Source organism: Amphibalanus amphitrite, unplaced genomic scaffold (genome assembly GCF_019059575.1).
Source record: "Amphibalanus amphitrite isolate SeventyFive unplaced genomic scaffold, NRLGWU_Aamphi_draft 000512F_arrow, whole genome shotgun sequence".
NCBI classification, from domain to species: Eukaryota; Metazoa; Arthropoda; class Thecostraca; order Balanomorpha; family Balanidae; genus Amphibalanus; species Amphibalanus amphitrite.
This window is the reverse complement of record NW_024882006.1, coordinates 1-19,566: the sequence shown is the minus strand read 5'-3', so window position 1 is coordinate 19,566 and position 19,566 is coordinate 1. Positions and strand designations below refer to the sequence as shown.

General features: G+C 48.5%; 1 protein-coding gene and 1 long non-coding RNA gene across 2 annotated transcripts; one reads left to right on the top strand and one right to left on the bottom strand.

Moving 5' to 3' along the window:
- Positions 1-1,590: 1,590 nt before the first annotated feature.
- Positions 1,591-15,562, top strand: LOC122393012. Its single transcript, XM_043388501.1, has 6 exons — positions 1,591-1,724; positions 5,190-5,316; positions 10,694-10,811; positions 11,974-12,032; positions 13,791-13,905; positions 14,184-15,562. The coding sequence occupies exons 2-6, from the start codon at positions 5,205-5,207 to the stop codon at positions 14,368-14,370; spliced, it is 591 nt and encodes a 196-aa protein (XP_043244436.1). The 5' UTR covers positions 1,591-1,724; positions 5,190-5,204; the 3' UTR covers positions 14,371-15,562.
- A 1,027-nt stretch (positions 15,563-16,589) lies between these two features.
- Positions 16,590-19,566, bottom strand: LOC122393011. Its single transcript, XR_006258612.1, has 2 exons — positions 19,266-19,566; positions 16,590-18,340 (listed from the first exon to the last, which is right to left on the bottom strand). It is a non-coding gene; the product is annotated as an uncharacterized LOC122393011 (long non-coding RNA).

Here is a 19,566-nt window from a genome sequence, read left to right as displayed (position 1 = left end):
ACGTGCCCGGCGGATGCCGCGCTATGAGCCGGCTGCAGCAGACTGTGTGGTCCGTCGATATCCGTCGCCGGTCGCCTCAACTACAGGGTGTCTCAAAAGTTCGTTTACACATTTCCCATGCCAATAAAGCATTTAAGAACCGGCCAAAAGTATAAGGTTTTGGTGTCTGTGTGTACACTAGACAAATATGCATGCTTTGACAACTGATTAAGAAGGTTAGAAACCAACCCCTTTGTTGTATCTCCAAAAATATTTGCCCATACCGATTTTTGTTGCTCCGTCAGCTGCCGGAGGCTGATAAAAGGTTACCAGCTTTCAAGCTCTTGCAGGGGAATCCCCTGCAGTTTCTGCGTCGGATTTAGTTTTGACTAGCTCCCCGGCAACATCTGATTTTCCCTGAAAGCCGACAGCTTGAATCGACACCATTCATGAGTATTTTGTAGGCATTCTCTGGCGCTAACTCCTTCATGAATGACTGGCGCCGACATCCCAAGCGCCATTTTCCTTTTCAAAACGACCCCAGTCCTGAACAAACGGGAAGTGCCAGGAGTAAATTTTTCGCATCATATGGTAGCAGAATGTGTCGGACGTCTGTTTCTCAGACACATTGTGCAAATTTTGCAAATTCCAAGCGCTCGTCATTCCCCATGCCAAGACCTTCGCTCGGTTGCGGAGTGTTTTCCTCGGGAGAGGTTCTGCTTTGTAAACGGCCCAAACCTGTCCATTGTGTGGTTTTATCGGGATTTTGTGTTTAAAAGAAAATTATTCGCTGCAGATCTGCCTCTTGAAACTTCGTTAGATAAAATTTTACAATAACTGACAATTTTGGAGGGTCAGGTGTCCTTGGCATTGACGATTTTTGTGTTATTGTCCCCAAAAATTAGCGTTATAGATATTATAAACAATTTTAAATTATAATTTGCCTTTATTTTACGATGACCTGCACTTTTTGAAAATGGGTAACCTCTGTCTGTGAGTTTCTTGCCAGTTTTCAATAGTTATGACCGCATTTTCAGCTGCTTTCCGGAACACGAGTCTGCTGTCGTGCGAGGGTCGTTCAAAATGCCGTTAGTCTCGCATGGTTTCGTCCTTCAAAAATTTTAGCCACCGTTTTTATGAGATGATCATCATGTTGCACTCATCCTCGCCGACACTTAGCCATGTGTCATTTCCGACTTAACCATTCCCATTACTCCTGAAACAGAGAGTTTCACAACATACCCGACTTTGCAACCTACATTTTCGTGCCTGACCCATGGTCAGAGGTGAACCCTTTTTGTGAGCTCATGAAGGGTCGAATGCACTTGAAAACAATGAGACTGCTTGAGGAAGGTTGTCACCAATGCCCATGCGAAATTTCGACTTTTAATTTCTTGTTGATTCAGAATTATTGACAAAAAAGCATGGCTGGTACCTGTAAGCGAACTTTTGAGACACCCTGTATACAGCGGCCGGTCGAATAATTAATGCTGGCGTGGCGACCGGCGGCGCTGCGTGTGGCGGGCCGGGGTCATCTGGGGGACGGGCCGTTCTTGTCGGGCCCTCGGCCGCTCCCTGCCCGCCGCCGCCGCCGCCGCCGCCGCCACTCAGTCGCGGCGTGGCTGTGCGGCCGGCGGTCGGGGGCTGACGCGTGGGCGCGGCGACGGGGCGGAGGGTCCCAGCGGGATGTAACCGTACGGCGCCGGAGAGCGGGCGGCTCGCCGCAGCTACCTCGACACTCACAGGTGGGCAGGGCTGCCAACTGGGGAGCTGGCCATTGGACAATATTTCCCATGAGTATAGTTCAAAAATTATAACTGGGTTATTAGCTAATAAGTGGTTAAATTAGCGCTGAGTGTTTAGGTGCCTTATTATGATGGCAGTGGATATTTAACAGCGCACTTTCATCTTGAGCATTACGCTTATGCACGATGAATTAACCAATTTTTTACCTGTTCGAAGATATTTCAGCAAGGGCAAGGAATACTTTTCATTCATGAAGGTAATTTCACGGTGAATAAAGTAAGTAATTACAATATCAAAACCATGTAAAAGAAAAACTTGTGTAATATGTTGAACCTACGCACCAGAAAGCTGGTATGGATATTCTACGTATGTTTTCTAACTTCCTTACTTAGCAATGAGAATGTACGTCGGCAAGATATTGGATGAATACCTACCTGAGTTCTGACAAATATTGTCGTAATTTTGCCATTATATTTTTTATGGTTTTATGTAATTTTCCTCGGGAACGAACTGGGCACATCCATACTCAGGTATGTGTAGGTGGGGTGTGGGACTCAAGACTCAAAATATCGATTCTGCCGGGCAAAATATCGATTCGACAACCTCTGCACAATATATGCACCTTTTAAGACCTGATTGCGACGGGGTAGTGTGATAGCGTTTACCAGCCGTTCCGCGGCGGCCTATTAAACTTGGATCCTCGCATTCTTTTCAGTATGACATTCGACAGATTTCAAGACAGCATTCGTTAACCCGCGCCCCACTGGGGTCTGCGTATAACACGCCCTACTGGGGGGGGGGGGGGGCTATTCATAGCCCCCCCTCCTAACTCCGAAACTATCGGGCCGATCGTCAAAATTCAAACGGCGTCTGATAGCCCCGGAAAAACTGTCGAGCGAAACCTAATTTCATTGACCTCGAGGTCACCGATGACGTCACAGGTCAGGTCAAAGTAAAAATTATTAGCATTTTGGCTTGATCACGTTTTGGGCTCTGGCCGCCATCTTACAAGTCAGACCAGGCTCATTTTTGGATCACACACTCGGAACAGATGCTCTAGTTACCCTGAAGGTACCAAACTTGTACTTTGATTTTCAGGTCAAGGTCAGGTCATCACAGGTCACGAAAATATTATATCATGCGTCGGTCACGTGACACATGTTTTATGGTCCATTTAGGTCAGAGATTTCGAATTTGATGTCGTTTGTGTTATTCGAGGTCATTTTGAGTCGAATTTAGCTTATGTTAGGTCACTTTCAGGTCAAAAAAGGTCAAATTTTGAAGTTAAAATTTTTTAACAAAAAAGGTGTCTATTGGATGCCGTTTGAGCTCAGGAACACGATGGTGCTATTTATATTGGCGTACGATGTCAAATACGTACTGAAAAATTGATTTGAAAAATAAATAATTGTGAATTTTTTGCAATAATGCGTATAACTTGGCCATTTTTGAAGATATTTAGGTAAAACTTGCTTGAGTTAGTCATAGGCATGCGTTCTGTCATATATATTCCGTTTTTTTCGAAAAGTCAAAAACTTTTTGAAAAAAATGTAAAAATATAAATTTTGGATATTATTATATAACATTTTCAAAATTTTCAAAATTTCGAAAATTCGAGATAGCAGTTTGATAGCGCAGTCTATTCTGAGTCCTCTCATGCAAAGAAATTAGATCTAGCTTAAAAACTGAGCTCTTGGGAGCGATTGCCGTGGTTCAATGTTTTGCGTCGAAATCGGCCGAACATGACGTCACTCTGACGTCATTTCCGGCCGACCTATAGTAGGTACGAAGTTCAAATTTTGACACAAGGTGTCAAATTGATGCAGCCTAAGGTACTGAAAGATTGGCGTCGATACAACAAGCGGTTTGGAAGTTATTGCAGAAAAACGGGAGGAGGGGCTATAAATAGCCCCCCCCCCCCAGTGGGGCGCGGGTTAAGACTGTCCAAACCTCGACCCCGCTGCTCTCGTTCTTTTATAACAATCGCACTCGCCACACTTTCGAGGCGCCTACCGCATGGGCTTTTGGCGTCCCGGTTAGCTGTGGCAGACATGCTTACGCCAGTCTTCACGAGAGCCTCGTGGACCGAAGGCACGCGTCCCCAATATCCTGACCAGCTGTTTGCATGCTGAATGCCATTAGCAAGCCTACTGAGTCTTTCTCAGGCGACGGGAAGATCGACGAGAAGGTAACTGATGACTAAACGACCTTTTAGCGGCCATTTGCAGCTGCACGTCAAATGCGACTTGTCTCAGGAGAAAAAGCTTTGGAGGCTTAGTCCTCACATTTTTGTACATTTTATTCATGCAGGGCTTCCATTGTCCTTTCCGAGACAAATCGTTAATCACGTTCTCTTCCAGAGTTCTCTTCCCCCCTCTCTCTCTCTCTCTCTCCCTCTCTCTCTCTCCCTCTCTCTCTCTCTCTCTCTCTCTCTCTCTCTCTCTCTCTCTCTCTCTCTCTCTCTCTCTCTCTCTCTCTCTCTCTCCAGTGGCCATACCTACCTACCATTGGTGCACTCTACCCCCAAGCAGCACGGCAGCAGCGATGCATCCATAACGTGTCTCCTGCGTGGCGAGCTATAGAGGTAATGTAGAGGGGGATAGGGGAAGGGCCATACTGACCACTGGGCCGCGACGGTGCCGCGCTGACCGCTCCATCTCTCCCGGACAGCGTCCGCACGTGCAATCACGCCGAGACGGGAGGAGAGAGACGGCGGTGAAAGACGAGAGAGAGAGGAGATGAAAGAGGCGGGATAGGGTAGAAAGGAGGTGAAGGATGGGAGAGAGAGTGAGAGAGAGAGAGAGAGAGAGAGAGAGAGAGAGAGAGAGAGAGAGAGAGAGAGAGAGAGAGAGAGAGAGAGAGAGAGAGAGAGAGAGAGAGAGAGAGAGAGGAAGGGAGGGAGAGTGAGAAATATGATAAGAATTAGCTGTCTGTTTTTTGTCACTTTGATAAAGACATCGAACTGTAATTTATACGCGAATGAAATGTTTTAGTGTGTGGCTTCAGGCTCCAACAGCACATTGATTAATATCAAGTATTAATTACCTTGCTGATGATTGGTAGGCTAGCCACCGTCACCTGCAAAGCTTATTATGAATCTCACATTAAGCGTATATAGTCTCCTTGATGTCTCGTTCATGCCTGCATAGCAGCTGTTCGGAGTGACCACCCCTGGGACGGTGCCTGGTCGCAGACCGGGTTCTGGGCAGTAGCGGCGGAACACCTTCAATTAAAGGGGGGCACTGCCGACTTTTGGTCCCATTCTTTCCATGCAACGCCCATAGGGCTAATGTTAAAATGCCAAAATCAAAGGGGGGCACGGTGCCCCGGTGCCCTCCCCGTTCCGCCGCCTATGGTTCTGGGCGGAGCCGTTCGTCCGGCCCGCTGGCCCGAACGGGCCGCGGGCGGCTGGCGGGCGCGCTCCTCTCAGCGGCACTTATCCGGACGGCGGCTCTGGCCGGCAGATCCACCGGCGGCCGATGATGGAGATCCGGTGCCCGCTTCCTGGCGGCGCCCCGCTGGCAGACGGCCGCCGCCGCCGTCCGCGGCCGCTGCCGCTGCTCCTGACACTGCTGCCGCTGCTGCTGCCCGGTGAGTGCCCAGCGCGCCAAATGAGCTCCGGAAATGTGGCGCGCGTGGCCCGCGCAGACCGCGAATCGCCGTCAGAAGGCGGCCTAATCGGGCGTGACGCCATCCGGCGGCGGCGTCAACACGACGAGCGCGGGCGACTCGGCGCGCCGGCGGAGGCAGAGGGCCGGCAGTGATTGATACGGGACGGACACTGGGTGTGAGATCGATGGCTCGCGGGGGAGGGCGGCCGATTCACGGGACGGAAAGATGACCGTATTACAGAAACGAATGATTCATGGAAACGTAAAAGGCGAAAAGGAATGCCACCGATAATGAAATCAAATCGAGGATGCGTTTTTGGCTCGTGACCGTCTTTTTCGGCTGCTTTATTGTTACCTTCCATAAAACAGAAAACATGTGATTCCTACTGTTAACGCCAGACCCCTTGAGACCCTAATTTTTCGCGATTACTTTTAAATGCGTGAAGGAATTTCAACCAAGCTCAGGACATGGCCGTTTCAAGACAGGCCGAAACTTTTACAATTTAGATATTTTATCGCTATTTCAATATTTCAGGCATAGGCGTCGCCAGAGATTTTCGGTTGGGGGGGGGGGGGCAAAATCAACTTTTGTGTTAAAACTTGCCTTTCCCCAGTCTTTACTCACTCGTTTTACATATCATTCGACGCGCAATGGTGAGAGGAATCCGATGGCGACAAAGGTTTCCTTCTAGCTATGACATGTAATTTTTTTATAGAAAAATTCGAAATTTTGAAATTTCATGACAAAAACGACTGGTAGAATTATAGTATATAGTGGCTGCGATTGCCGACGCAGTGCAGAGGGCCCCTGTGCAGACGCTCGACGCTCATGATCATTGCCCAGAAAAAGGTGAAAAACGCTCCATTTAGTCGGATCACCCTGCTAAAACCTCCATTCACGCACGCATGCAGAGGTTTTACGTGAAATGCATAGGACTTATCCCAGCCGCCGATCGTAGCTAAGTTGGGCATTCGGCGGAGAGTGAATGTCGGAAGTATGAATCGGAAGTAATTCATCTTTGCTCCAGTGAGAGGAAGTGTTTTGTTCACTCGAGTGTGAACAAAAGTTTCTCGTTTTTCGTGTGAAGGGAAGCGATGCAAACGCGAACAAAAACTGTTAAACGGAACCAAAAGCTACGCACGGCATAGCGGCAAGGGATCCCTTAGAGATAGGTTTGGGACTTCCAGGCCATTTTAGGCCACTCAGGGTCGGTGCTGACTCTCAGAAGCATGCTTAGGATTCCGGAGATCGGCGTGGGTCACCTCAAATATTTACGTGTACGTGGTGCTTTAGGGCTTTCCGAGCCCAAGGTGGGGCCCTCAGAAGCCAGTGTGGGCGGCGGGCGCTAAGAGACTAGGCCCAGGGTGAGCCTGGAGCCCTCGGATAGCAGTGTGAACCCTGGGGGTCTGTGTCGAATCCCTAAGGACCCTACGTAGGGACATAATTAACATGTGTTGCGGACCTCAGAGGGACACGTGAGCTGTGACCCCTCAGATGCCGGCTTGGGGTTAGCAAAGTCTGTCGCCTCAAAAGTTTGGCTGAACTATCAGAGGCCAGGTTTTCAGAAATGTTCGAAGGCTCAAATATCCCTGTATGGGCCCTCAGAGAACATGGACACCAGTGGGACTTTAAGAGGCCGGTTTGGGCCCTCTGAAGGCTTCTTTAGGGCTCAGTGGAGCTCCTTAGGAGCCCTTGAGGGTTAACCCTCGCCCATGTAGGGGGGGGGTTGGTGCAACCCCCCCCCCTGCGGTTTTTCGGAAATAGTGCAAAAACGGCGGCGCGCAGCGCCGCCAAATTTTGGGTACCTTATGGGGCAACCCTTGCGCATCTTTTGATAAAAAAATTTTGACCGGGTCATGTCAGGTCACGGAGTTATGACGTCACAAAGGGAACAGCCTCCGGCCGGATTTTCACAAACTGAGTGCCAACGCCCGAGGTTTCCTGCCGGTGGTACGGACATCGGTTGATGGATCGTGATGAAACTTCCCATGCATGTTGGGGCAAGTATTGGCTATCATATGGTATAAGAAACTTGACCGGGTCAGGTCAGGTCACGGAGCTATGACGTCACAAGAGGAGCAGCGTCCGGTACTATTTTTGAAAAGCGCCCGAACCACTATTTTGCTAATTCTTGTCACCTCAATGGGAATATGCAGCAATATTAGCTTCTATAGGGAGCAAATGGACCTTCCAAAACCAAAAATACAATCAGATTTCAAAAATTTAAATTTTGATTTTTCGAATTTCTGCCGCCGACTGTGACCTTGCCGACTTCCGGCGCTCCCAACGCGCCATTTTTAGAGCTAGGGAAACGAAATACATACCAAACGATAGAGAATTGATCAAGGAACATGATAGTGAAGGTTTCAAGTCGATATCTCCCACCGTTTTGCCGCAATCGCCGCGGAAAGTTGAAAAAAGTCTATTTTTCCGAAAATTTGACCTTTGACCGGTCAAAAGTAGGTCAAATGTTGACCTAGGACCAAAAAATATACCACCAATCGCGAGATCTCGGCGAGAGCAATCCGTTGGTCTTTTCCGCTAAGCTCTACGACGCTCCGTTTTCAAACGCCAAGGGGGGGGGGGTCGCACCAACCCCCCCCCCTGCATGGGCGAAGGTGGCAGATCGCCGTTTACGGGCGAGGGTTAAAGCAAGCTCATGAGCCCTGCAACACTTGTACTGTACTTGAGCCTGTCGCAGACATTTGACGAGAGTTGAGAAAGGCCCCGAAGATTTCGTTTCACGCTTTGAACGAAAATTGTATCACCACTCCAAAACTTATGAAAAAACGTATGTAAAATGTAATAAAGAACGAACTAGGAACGTGGAATGAATCACAGCATTGACATTTCCGAGTCTGGAATCGGAGTCTTCAAGACTTTGGCGACTGCGAGTCAGACTCTGGTTTGAACTGCTTGCTGCAACCGAGTCTGACCTCACAGGCATTCTCAGAAAGGTACCCCCATTTTTTCCCGACTCCAAAATCTCATCGGATCTGTATCGATCTCAGGGGGTGCCCGGTCCGAGGTTGGGGGGGCAAGCTGCCCCGCTTGCCCCCCCCGTGGCGACGCTAATGATTTCAGGCACTTGTAATTGACTCGTAATGTTAAATTTCGAGCAAGATTTTCATCCGGTGTGTAGAGGCTATCACCAGTCAGTCTGTGATACGTTATGACGCCGCAGGCCAAGCCTCTGTGGTCTTGGCCTGCGGCGGTTTCGGGCCGGCGCGCGGTCACTCTCGCTGTGGCGGGGAGCGGCGACGGTCGAGCGGTGCCGAAAGCCGGCGGAGTTGTGCGTAGCGTCTTGGCTGACAGTGCCCAGAGAGCGACATGATGACTAAGGAGCCATAAATGCTCAATGCGCATTGCTTCTACAATGCTGATATGTTCGCTGATATTTTTTTTTTATAAGCTGCAAATGACGGGCAGATGGCATATAACTGACATAAGGTTAGGAAATATTCACCTGTATTTAAAGCCTATGGCGTTGCAGATAATGCGATAATGGGATGTCGGATGTCACCAAGTAGCTGCCGATTTGTACATCGCTATGCAACCATCGAACAACGCAATAATAAGTTAATTGCCTTCGCTTCACATCATAAGGCTCCCTCGTATTTCAAACAGATACCCTACATCGAAAATCGTATTTGTTAGGAATTGTTAACGTTTGTTCGAAGCACGACTGAGTAGTAGGTTGAGGAGTGATTTTGTTTGTTTTGTTTTGATGGGTTAGGCCCTCTCGGTCGACAAGACCATTGCAGAGCCGGAAGGATGATAGGAATTAGGGGGAGACATTGGTCTGGACAGGCACCCTAGTGAGTCGCCGGGGCTGAGCCCGTCCAGAGGACAGGCCACCCAGCCCCAAGGCACTCACTGCACCCGGCTACGGGGTGCGCTCCCTCGGGAGCAGCGGTGCCGCTCCAAGGGAGCAGCCCGCATGAGATAAAGTTGCCTGTCCAGCCCGGAGGGGGGTTGTGGCGTGGAGGAGAAGGATATCAGTATCCTGAGGATAGAAGCACGGATAGGTGAGAGAGTGATGGTCCTCTTGGTCCTATATACAACAGTCAACAAGAGCCTAACATTTACTTGACCGTCTGCTGCAATTGACTCATAGCACGTGAAGCGTCAGCGAAATTCATAGTCCTTCACAGATGGCAGGGGTGTCGTTTGTACAGAGGTCGCTGATGGGCACGGGTCAATGCCGTAGTCGTGGGCGGAGCCTAATGTCATATGACGTAGAAAGCCTCTATCCAGGATGGAAAAACAGTTAACATTACGAGTCAATGACAAGTGCCTGAAATATTGAAATGGCGATAAAATATCTAAATTGTAAAAGTTTCGGCCTGTCTTGAAACGGCCATGTCCTGAGCCTGGTTGAAATTCCTCCACGCATTTAAAAATAATCGCGAAAAATTAGGGTTTCAAAGGGTCTGGCGTTAACAGTAGTTATTAACTCCACTTCCACCCACTGCGCACGGTGAGACGGCGACGCGGGGAGGTTATGCTGTGCCGCCGGACACAGATGTGCTGTGGCGCAGTCTACCTAGCGCGGGCGCTCGGCCGTCCACGAGCGCGGCTGCAATAGGAAAGTCCTCCAGTCATAACTTAACTGCTGTAGGGCCGTTGGCAATGGTTTTACTGGTTCAGTTCACATAAAGCACATTTATTGGGCGCTTGTCATTTTCTCGTCTGGTCACGCTCAATTCCTGCATGACTTTTTGATGTCCTATTGCTGAAGCTTTCACCATCACGCGATTACCAGGCAGCCAGCGGGCTCACATTCCTTCACAAAACGTTCGTGACTGTCGTGTTTTGCTGTCAAGGTCAGCCGCTGTCCGATCGCTCGATTGAAAGTCGCTGATGGTAGCTGTCGGCCGGCCCGTTCACCCGGGCGGACCGAGGAGACGGGCTGTCCCAACGGGCGCCGGTCTTGCACGGCCCATTAGCCATCCGCTACAGCCCGCCCGGCGCCCCAAATAGCCCCACTGCCGGCTGGCAGCGTGATATGAATCCGTGAAATTGTACTCAAGGAAGCTAGATGCGTTTTCACTTTTTTTTTTAATGCTATCGCCAAAAAATACTGAATGCTATGGAAGGAGATAGGTTGCAGTATTTCAATTGCGCATATCAACTGCAATAACGTTAACATTCCGGAATGGATGCATGGCCTTCGAGGGCACTCGTCAGCAAGAAGCATTGCTACATTCTCCTTAGCCGTATTTCGCCGTATCCGTCTGGCTTCGCAACTCGGTATTCTTTTCGGTACCTCACATGCGCACCACAGAGCGCTCCCCTCTGACCACTCCTGCCAGTGCAGTGCCGGAGCTGACAGCACCTCTCTGACCGTCGGCAGCGGCGTCCGGTATCGACTGTTTCCGGTGCAGCTCCGTGAACGGCTCCGACCCGCGCTGTCAGGACCCGTTCCACAACAACTATACCGACCTGCTCGTCTCCGGCTGCATGGGAGGCAGGTACGAAAATCAGCGGGGATGACAATATTGGGGGAGGGTTCGGCTCATCGCGAACGGAGGGATTGCTAGGGTACGAAGTCATCGGGACAGGGGCGCAAAGGCTCAGCACAGGAGTATGGCCATAACTTATGTTCTATTCAATAAAGTACAATAAATTTTCAAGGTCAAGTAACTTTGTCTCACCTTCCCAGCTTTTGATTCGCCCTTTGACCTTTATCCGAACGATGTGATTGACGTGTGGGTCGCCCGGCCAGCTAATAAGACGGCGGCTGTCGCAATTGATTTCGCCGGGTCCACAAAAATACGTTACCGTCAATATCCTGGTCCCGATTGGCCTATCGATTGCAAATCACGCTATTCCCGAAAGCTCTGCAGGCGTGCTTAAAAATGGTTAGGCACTTTATAAATGCTAAAAAAGCCACCAAGAAAATTAACGCATTTGTTTTTACAATAAAAGTGCACCGATAGGTATAAGCTATAAGGCAATCTTCTCACGTTGAAGTGACGATATTTTCTCACTGTACATTGACAATATTTTCAGCTGCAGCTTTAGCTCAAGTTAAAGATTTCAGAGAATTTGCTTGAATAGCTCTTTGTTCGTTCTCGAGTACAGAAGACTTTAGGTCAAGACTTAAAGATTTCAGAAAATTTGGTTGAAGTACTCCTTGTCCGTTCTTGAGTAGGTAAAGAACTCGATTTTGTGAGACACTTAGGCTGTTCTATATACCAAAGCTTTTTGTGCAGCTGAAGAGCGATCATTTATCGTTTAATCTGGCCATCCGTCAATTAGCGTGACTGAGGTGTCTGCTGTGATTAACGACGTCGCCGCTCTCATCCGGCGCTAAGTATCAACCGTTGTCGGACCATTACGGTCCCGGCTGTGCCGTGGGCGGCACTGGGGCGCCCTCAGAGGCGGCACTGTAACCGCGCCGGACGCAATGCGCGCCGTACCGCTCGTCTAAAGGGTCGGACGACACCGTGCACATTGCGCAATGCACAGTGCTCATACAGATAGCGTACTTATGACGCGTCGGCTTAGTGCCGGTCATTTGGGGTCGGAGGTCCGGTGCACTCACGATCCGTTGTAAGTTCTTTTACCAGAATGATTTCACCAGATTTGTTAACTGTTGTTGGTGTGAACTGACTCCCGTTTATGTTGCAGAAAACAGAGGAACGGCCTCTTCCCTGCCAGCGCCTGTGTTAAACTCTCAGGATTTTACAGTAAGTATCGGCTTACATTTTTTGTTTTTGTTTTTAAGGAAAAAATGTTTTCCGAACTTCCTCTGATCAGTGTACAGGGACAGACTTCCTCACTCCTCAGCGGCTGTCCAGTGTCCAGTGTCTATTCCTGCGTCCACCGTAAGACCGATGCACATAAATGGTTGCATTCATTCGACCATTCTGCACTTACTACCAGAGGGAGACGGGCGGCCGCACTGGCGTAAGGAAACAAAGGAACTTTCTGCCCAGATGCGATGATATTGGTGATTTCTACAGACGTTTATGGCGAGACTCGTCTATTAGATTGACCATTAGATTGACCATGAGGCTCGCGCAACGCACACGGTCATTGCTATTTCCGCTAAGGCCACAGTGATGTATCGTTCCAAGTCGACTCCATCTTTGTTGGTCAAGTTTGTTCTAGTGCTGCCAATTTACTCTAAAAGTGTTAATATGATAGCCCTGTAGAATGTAGATAACTATCTACCGACTGATATTGGCACTGGTGCGGGCTAGGCGTCAATTTGATACGACCCCTTTCAATCAGAGAGATAGGTGTTGACTGTTCAGTCAGGTGGCACCTATGGCCGCTGCCGTGGGGGACGGTATCGTATGACCGGTGGTGGGCGGGGGGGAAGGGAGGGGGGGGGGGGCGCCCTCCGGCGTTGAGTGGGACAGGGCGGGCCGGGGTCACGCCCATTAATCAGGCTCGGATCGCGAATACCGACCCCGCGGCGCCGCCCCAGCTAACGATGGCGCTGATACGCCGGTCAACTTGCCGGCAGCATGGGATGGCGAGGGGAGACTGCCCGCTGAGTGCTGATGTGCTATCGGTGCCGTTGAATCTTTTTCAGTTTCCTCATGGATGTGTAGGTATGTACATCCCTCAGCAGACTGCGTGGTAGGTATTCTTTTTTCGACAAAACCGATAATAACTCAAAGGCTATGCTATCAGTCGGTCGGAACTCATAGCAAATAGATGCGCCATGCTCCACTCCTTCGATTAGGTCTATAACTTAACGAAGTATGCGCCTCGTGTGGCAACAAAATGCAAAAGTTTGTTTTGGGGGCAAATATAAACTTTTGGGTTTTGTTGCCGAACTACTGTAGATGGAAAATGAATACGGTGATGATGCCAATCTAAGATGTGGAGTCTCGCGCGTCTTGCTGTTACGATTTCCGAATGACCGATAGCATGGTATTTGCGTCATTCTCTTTTTTGTCGAAAAAAGAATACCTACCACGCAGTCTGCAGAGGGCTGTACGTACGCTACGAATTCCTCTATTGTAATGTAGAACCCTTTTCAGTAAATAAGCGACCCTTCTTCGGGTCAGAAACTGACTGGTTATTTGTTGGTTGCGGATAGCCTCTTACATGCATATTGCCGAATATGTGACATGTTGAATGTGTTTGTCGTAACGTTTCATATGCTGTGTTTCTCAGGCGATGACGGTACTATGTATGTAGTACATAGTGCCGGCACTATGGTATGATCATTAGGGACTGCCTCGCGGACAGTACCACACTGACCCACAATGACCGTTCTACACTGACCACTCCACTCTGACCGTTCCACACTGACCATTCCACATTGACGTTCCACACTGATCACACCGACCTTTCCGCAGGCGATGACGGGACCAGTATGATAATTCAACTTTCAAGGGTCTGCGCCGTGGGCGTGGACAGCACCACACTGCCACACTGACCGTTCCGCTCTGAGCCGTTCCACACTGATCACACTGACCTTTCCGCAGGCGATGACGGGACCAGTATGATCATTAGGGACTGCGCCGTGGACAGTGCCACGCTGACCATCGATACGGAGCTGACACGGATGTCGCACTGCGGCAGCTTCGAGTTTCAGGACAGGTAACGGCGCGCGCCGGAATGAAATACGGGGTGATGGTTGTTGCTGTTTGGAGTTTTGTATTGAGCGGCAAGAATGTCAGTTTCATAAAAACGGTACTTGATTACGGTGCGATTTCATTATTATGTAACCTTACCTTTAACATTTAACTGTTAGCTACGTTGTAGACCTGAGTTGCATCTAATTCCACGTCATTGAGCAGCCTGCAAGCTGAAGATTGCGGCTTCTAAGTGCTGAACTGTGACTGAACTGCACAATTCAGCGCTGCCGTGTGTTTCAGGTATGTCCACGGCTGTATCTCGGCCTGTGACAGTTTCGACGGCTGCAACACGGCGGTAGTGCGCCGCGGCGGCTGGCTGCTGGCTCCAGCGCTGGCCCTAACGCTGGCTGCAAACACAGGTGTGGTTCAACACGTGCTACTGGCACTGACACTGGCTGCTGCACCTCCCAGTCCACCCGACAGGTAACGAACAAACTTATGATCACAGAGGACCTCAGAGCCATGGGAAACTGGAGAATACCTACTCAGGAGCCTTATCATAGAGGGACTCGGCAGAAAACAGCGGACTAAAAGCTCCGAGGGATTGCAGCTAGTAAACCGTCTGATAGCTAAATGGAACCATCAATAAGAAAGATGCCTAAGGGCAAGACGATGACGATGGCAACGATGACCTGAAGTCTGAAGATTATTTGAAGGGCGTCTGTAATAAGCAGAGGTTAATAGGAAATCATGAATTGAGGTCTACAAAACTGATAGATATGGCACGTAGTCGCACACACAAGTCGGAAGCGCAGACATCACAGAAATATTTAAGATCAAGATCAACACTGAAACCATGCTTGGCAATTATGCAAGCTAAAATACTGCATTTAAATGTGTAGCAGTACGCCACAGTGCAACGAACTGACTATTGACATTTGACAACGTGAATTTTTTTCCAGCCGGCACGATGTTCCCGAAGCTAAATACCGTCCATATTTGTGTTCACCGTCAGTTCAACAAGCTGTCGCACTGTGTACCTAACAATGTATCACCGCCAGTCTTCAGATGACATGGAAAAGAGACGAAGATTAAAAATGTCCAAGCGATTGGAAAGAAAACGGCAACAGCCCACAGCTCTCGCGACTCTCAGTGTTCGTTAGACGTTAATCGCTGAGTTATATAAGTGCTTTGTTTGTGGATTAGATAGAGATAGTGCCTGATGGAAGTTACGGTCAAACTGTAGTGGGCAATGAGCACACGTGACCAATGACCACTCGTGGAAATACCACACTTTGTTCAAAGAACCCAGCAATGTTTCAATAGTAAAGAGTGAATAGGACGAACCAATAACAGTCTAGTAGGTTTTATGCAAAAGTTTTGTTACGAGACGCAGCGAATTTCACAAATGTGCCGCATTATAATTACAATTGTGCTGGACGGACCCATCGTCGTTCGTACCTTGGTTGCCCGTGCCTACCGTTTGTTTTGTATTTTTGTTTTGTTTTTCATACCCTGTCGACCGAAATAGTTGTCTTTAGAACATTCACCCATGGTAGGTAAATGAAACGACAATGCGTTATGTTTGGTGGAGTTAGTGCAATGAATTCGAAGTCAATACACTGGTGTTTGTATTCGTAACGTGAGTTTTTAATTTAATACAATGTGTGTGCGGGATATCGTTGTGTATTTCGTCAGCTACGAGATCCCTAGCCCACCCTGGTCGCCCGCTGGAGGCCGGTGATTCCCGGCTCGAGCCGACAAACGAGGAGTGTGACGAGCCGCACCGGCGTGAGGCAGTGTTTGGACCGCCGCGCCCGCTGTTTGGCCCTGTTTAGAGCCCGGGGCAGGCATGCTGTGACTCTCATCCCATTCCGCGAAACATAGGAACATACACAGGCTGCCAGCTGGAAGCGTAAAACGCTGTTAGGAAGCCTAAAGCCATCGGTACACTTGGCTGGCTGTGCTCACACAACCAGTCCTGTGCCGACTGGCGCAGATTCTAGGTACGTTTCGTGTTACGTGTAAATGCTCTGAGTCCCTATTCCAGTGATGTCCCCTGTCCAGTGATGTATGCATCTCGTTGGCGCTTTACTGCAGCTCGTTCGGAGTGTTACGCACAAGATGTGACTTGAAACTTGGAAGTTTACACCGCTATAATTCAAGTTACTGCTGATAAAATGTGTTTGTCGTCCAGTTTTCACAGTACCGGCCACAGCACATCTTCTCGTTTCGCGTGTGCCTCTGGTTGGTGCCTCTGGTTCTGGTTCCGCGTGTGCCTCTGACTGGTCCTCCTCGTTCCGTATGTGCCTCTGACTGGTTTATTCAGCCGCGGTGTGACCGGTGTATGTGTGTCTGTGACTGTATGTGACTGGTCGACGATGCCGCTCGCTCCCCGTCGGGCGGGGGGGGGGGGGTGTCAGCTACAGATGTGGTCGCTCGTCAGAGGCGCCGCTGGGGGTCACCGTGTCAAAACGATGCCCCGACAGGCCATCGGCACGGTCGGCTCCGTTTAAACGATCTGTGTAGGACGCGATGCCTATATAGGTCTGGTTTCTGTATGACGAAGGAAATAGTTAGTGCTACGAATCGGTTCTGAGATTGTTATGGTGTCAGACCGCAGGTGTACGAGCTTGCGTCTCAGTCAGATGTTACACCAGTTTACATTGCCCTTAAGCTGATACCATTCAATTGGAAACAACAAAGTCCGTACAAAATATATTTCATATCAGTAACGGCATGCACACTTAAACATTGCACCCCAAGATACAAACACAATACTGATTGGTGGGTGTGGCTCAAAACGTTTTTATGTCCACCGCTCGCACGTAATACATTTGCGTCAATATCGTCAACTTCTTAACTCATTGTTTACTTTTAATGCGAAAGAAAAAATAGACAGTATGGACTTCAATCATCGGAACACTGCGTTTGTCTTGTATTTGGTCTTTCCAATGAAAGCATTTACATAACCGTCATAAGATATAGAGCTATCAATTTTGCGATTGCTTGGCTCATTAAAGATTCAGAGCATTAAAGCAACTCAGGAAGGCATCGATAGTATCACCAAAAACTCAAGTACGAAAAAAATAGTAGAGGAATCTCTCTGATACAGTTTGATTTAAGTCAATACGAATAAAGGCGTAATTTGACAGAGAGAACAAATATAGGTACCTTCTGAACTACTGTGCACTGTGTTATTTTTTTTGGATGAGATTATGTCCATGGCACACTATTAAAAAAATTGTAATTCATGAGCAGTGGTTGTGCGGGCGTGAACCATGCTTGACTAGGTGCTTCTCATTACTAACACAGCAAACAGTTTTACATTTAATGCCTAATACTGTCTTACCATCAAGAGCAAGTACGAACTCATATTCGCTACCACTGTGTCCTCACACCACGGACGAAACTGCGGCTGGAAATGCACGTAAACAAGCGAACGGCATATTTGTGCGCGATGTGCGTGTGTTTAGTGCCTTCAGTGCCGTATCGTGGTAGCACGTTAGCGAATGATCAGACAAATGTGCGTCTAAAAAGAAACACACTTTGAAAGGGAAACACAGAAACCGATGCACCACCATCTTCCTTAGTAAGGTGACCTCAGCTTCACATTGCTCAAATACTGCTCAGGCTTTAATGAGATCTGTTGCTAACATATGTAATTCACCGTAGTATTCAGCATACAGTAAAAAAATTTGATAAAAAGCAGGAGAAAAGCCCAGCACTCACATGGCTGGCATTATCATCTCTATTCGAGGCACAAATGGAACGACCTCGATCATCAGAAGAACATCCTAGAACATTTATCTTTTTACGGCTTAAAAAAAACGAAATAATTAGATCACAACCAAGCATGACAAACTATCTCACCCCGACATAACACAGATGCAACATTACATCTATGTATATGCCGGTCGGTCACATCATTTACGCCATTAGCTGATATAGCAGTAACAGAAACCTGGTTTTGGGAGGCCACCCTGTGGATATGCACACTGTTGACACCACGGTGAGTTCGTGGGTCCTCTGTCAGACGTCAGTCCTGGTCTGGTTGCCTTTGAGTGACCAGCTACCACGGCAGTTTCCACTGAACCGTGCAGCACCGTTCAACTGCAGTAGCAGTCACTGCCCGAGTGCGGGGTGGGCGCACCGGGCCTTCGCCAGCCTGTGACCGAGCAGAGACCAGCGAGTAACCCTTGCTAGGTCACTGAGTGACCCGTCGGTAGGTCAGCGGGTGACCCGTCGGTAGGTCAGCGGGTGACCCGTCGGTAGCTCAGCGGTTGACCCGTCGGTAGGTCAGCGGGTGACCCGTCGGTATAGGTTAGCGAGTCACCTATCGAACCACCGCTGCCACCAGGGCTGACCAGAGCAGGACCGCAGCGGTCAGCGCGCTGACTCCAGCCCCGTTACAGCCATCGATATCATCGCAGCTCTGAAGGCAGCCCTTCAGGTACCTGCGGCAAGGAGCACGGGTGAGACAATGAGCTCCATGTCGAAAGTTTGGGACAAGGGCGGTCGACGGAAGAATAGATATGGCATTTGATCGCCAGGCTCCAACACAGCAGCTGCGGGAAGGCAGGTGTCATAGCGCCACGTTTTTAGACTGCCGCCCTTCAATTCACCGAATCCTCATGGAAAAACTGCACACGTCTGATCAATTTAGTGGAAAGTTAGCAATAATTCGGAACCGTGTCAGTTGCAGATAATTATATTTAGGTTGTCTTAGTTAGAAGCAGGGTTGTATACGACTCAAGCAATAGCAATCAATTCAATCACGACAAATTTGGGAAACCAATCAAATCAATCAAATCAGAGCAGTTTTCGGGAATTGATTCAATCGACTCAAACGCGACAATGAAAGGAATCAATCAACTCAATCAAACGACTCAAACCAAGATAAACATTAGGTTTTTTGCCCCACCAACTTGGAAAAGTGTCCATAGCAGTCTGGTGTACCTACCTACCTACCTACCTACCTACAGAAGAAACATAAAAATATTGTCATTTAAAATTATAAATTGCCATGCCATTCAAAGTTTCTATGTGATAAGGAAGGATACCTAGTGATGGACAGGTGGATCATGATATTGAGGTTCAATGGGTAGAATTGTAGCAGAAGATTCATTTAATGGGTGCAAAATAACCCAGTAGTTGACTCGCCCCTTAACCCAAATCACCACCTTTCACCTAAAAGTTGTCAATTTAATTTGGCCATATTCCAACTCAATTTACACTAAATATCAGATATTGCAGTTGAAAGTTGGCTGCTCGGATTTTGGCAGTGTTCGTGATTTGCCATTTACCCTACACCATGTCTATTTTAATGGATAATGCATCAATAACATATTAACCATAGGGAAATAGAAATAAATATCTTACCTGCATGTGACGGTTTCGGTTAGACAGAGACTGACGGGCAGCCTCTAATATTTCCACACAATGTGCATTTGAGACGTGGGATGTTGTCAGATTGGGAAGGAAGAGATTTGAAGTATTAGCGGTCCACGACTCTGGACGTGGCATGTCAATGTTAGGTACCTATGTGAAGAATTCAAAACATTTTATTGCAATACAATTTGAAACTGCTAGGACTGGGGGATAGGGATGAGGATTAAAAATATATTTAAAAGGAAATGGAAGGACAGGGACTCTGGAACCACAGGACAACGTTAAGGACAAA

Bases quoted from the DNA above. Each gene is read 5' to 3' on its own strand.
- LOC122393012 (XM_043388501.1), top strand. From the start codon at position 5,205: ATGATGGAGATCCGGTGCCCGCTTCCTGGCGGCGCCCCGCTGGCAGAC. The intron at 5,317-10,693 runs GTGAGTGCCCAG...GACCGTCGGCAG, and splicing joins GCTGCCGCTGCTGCTGCCCG to CGGCGTCCGGTATCGACTGT. The intron at 13,906-14,183 runs GTAACGGCGCGC...CGTGTGTTTCAG, and splicing joins AGCTTCGAGTTTCAGGACAG to GTATGTCCACGGCTGTATCT.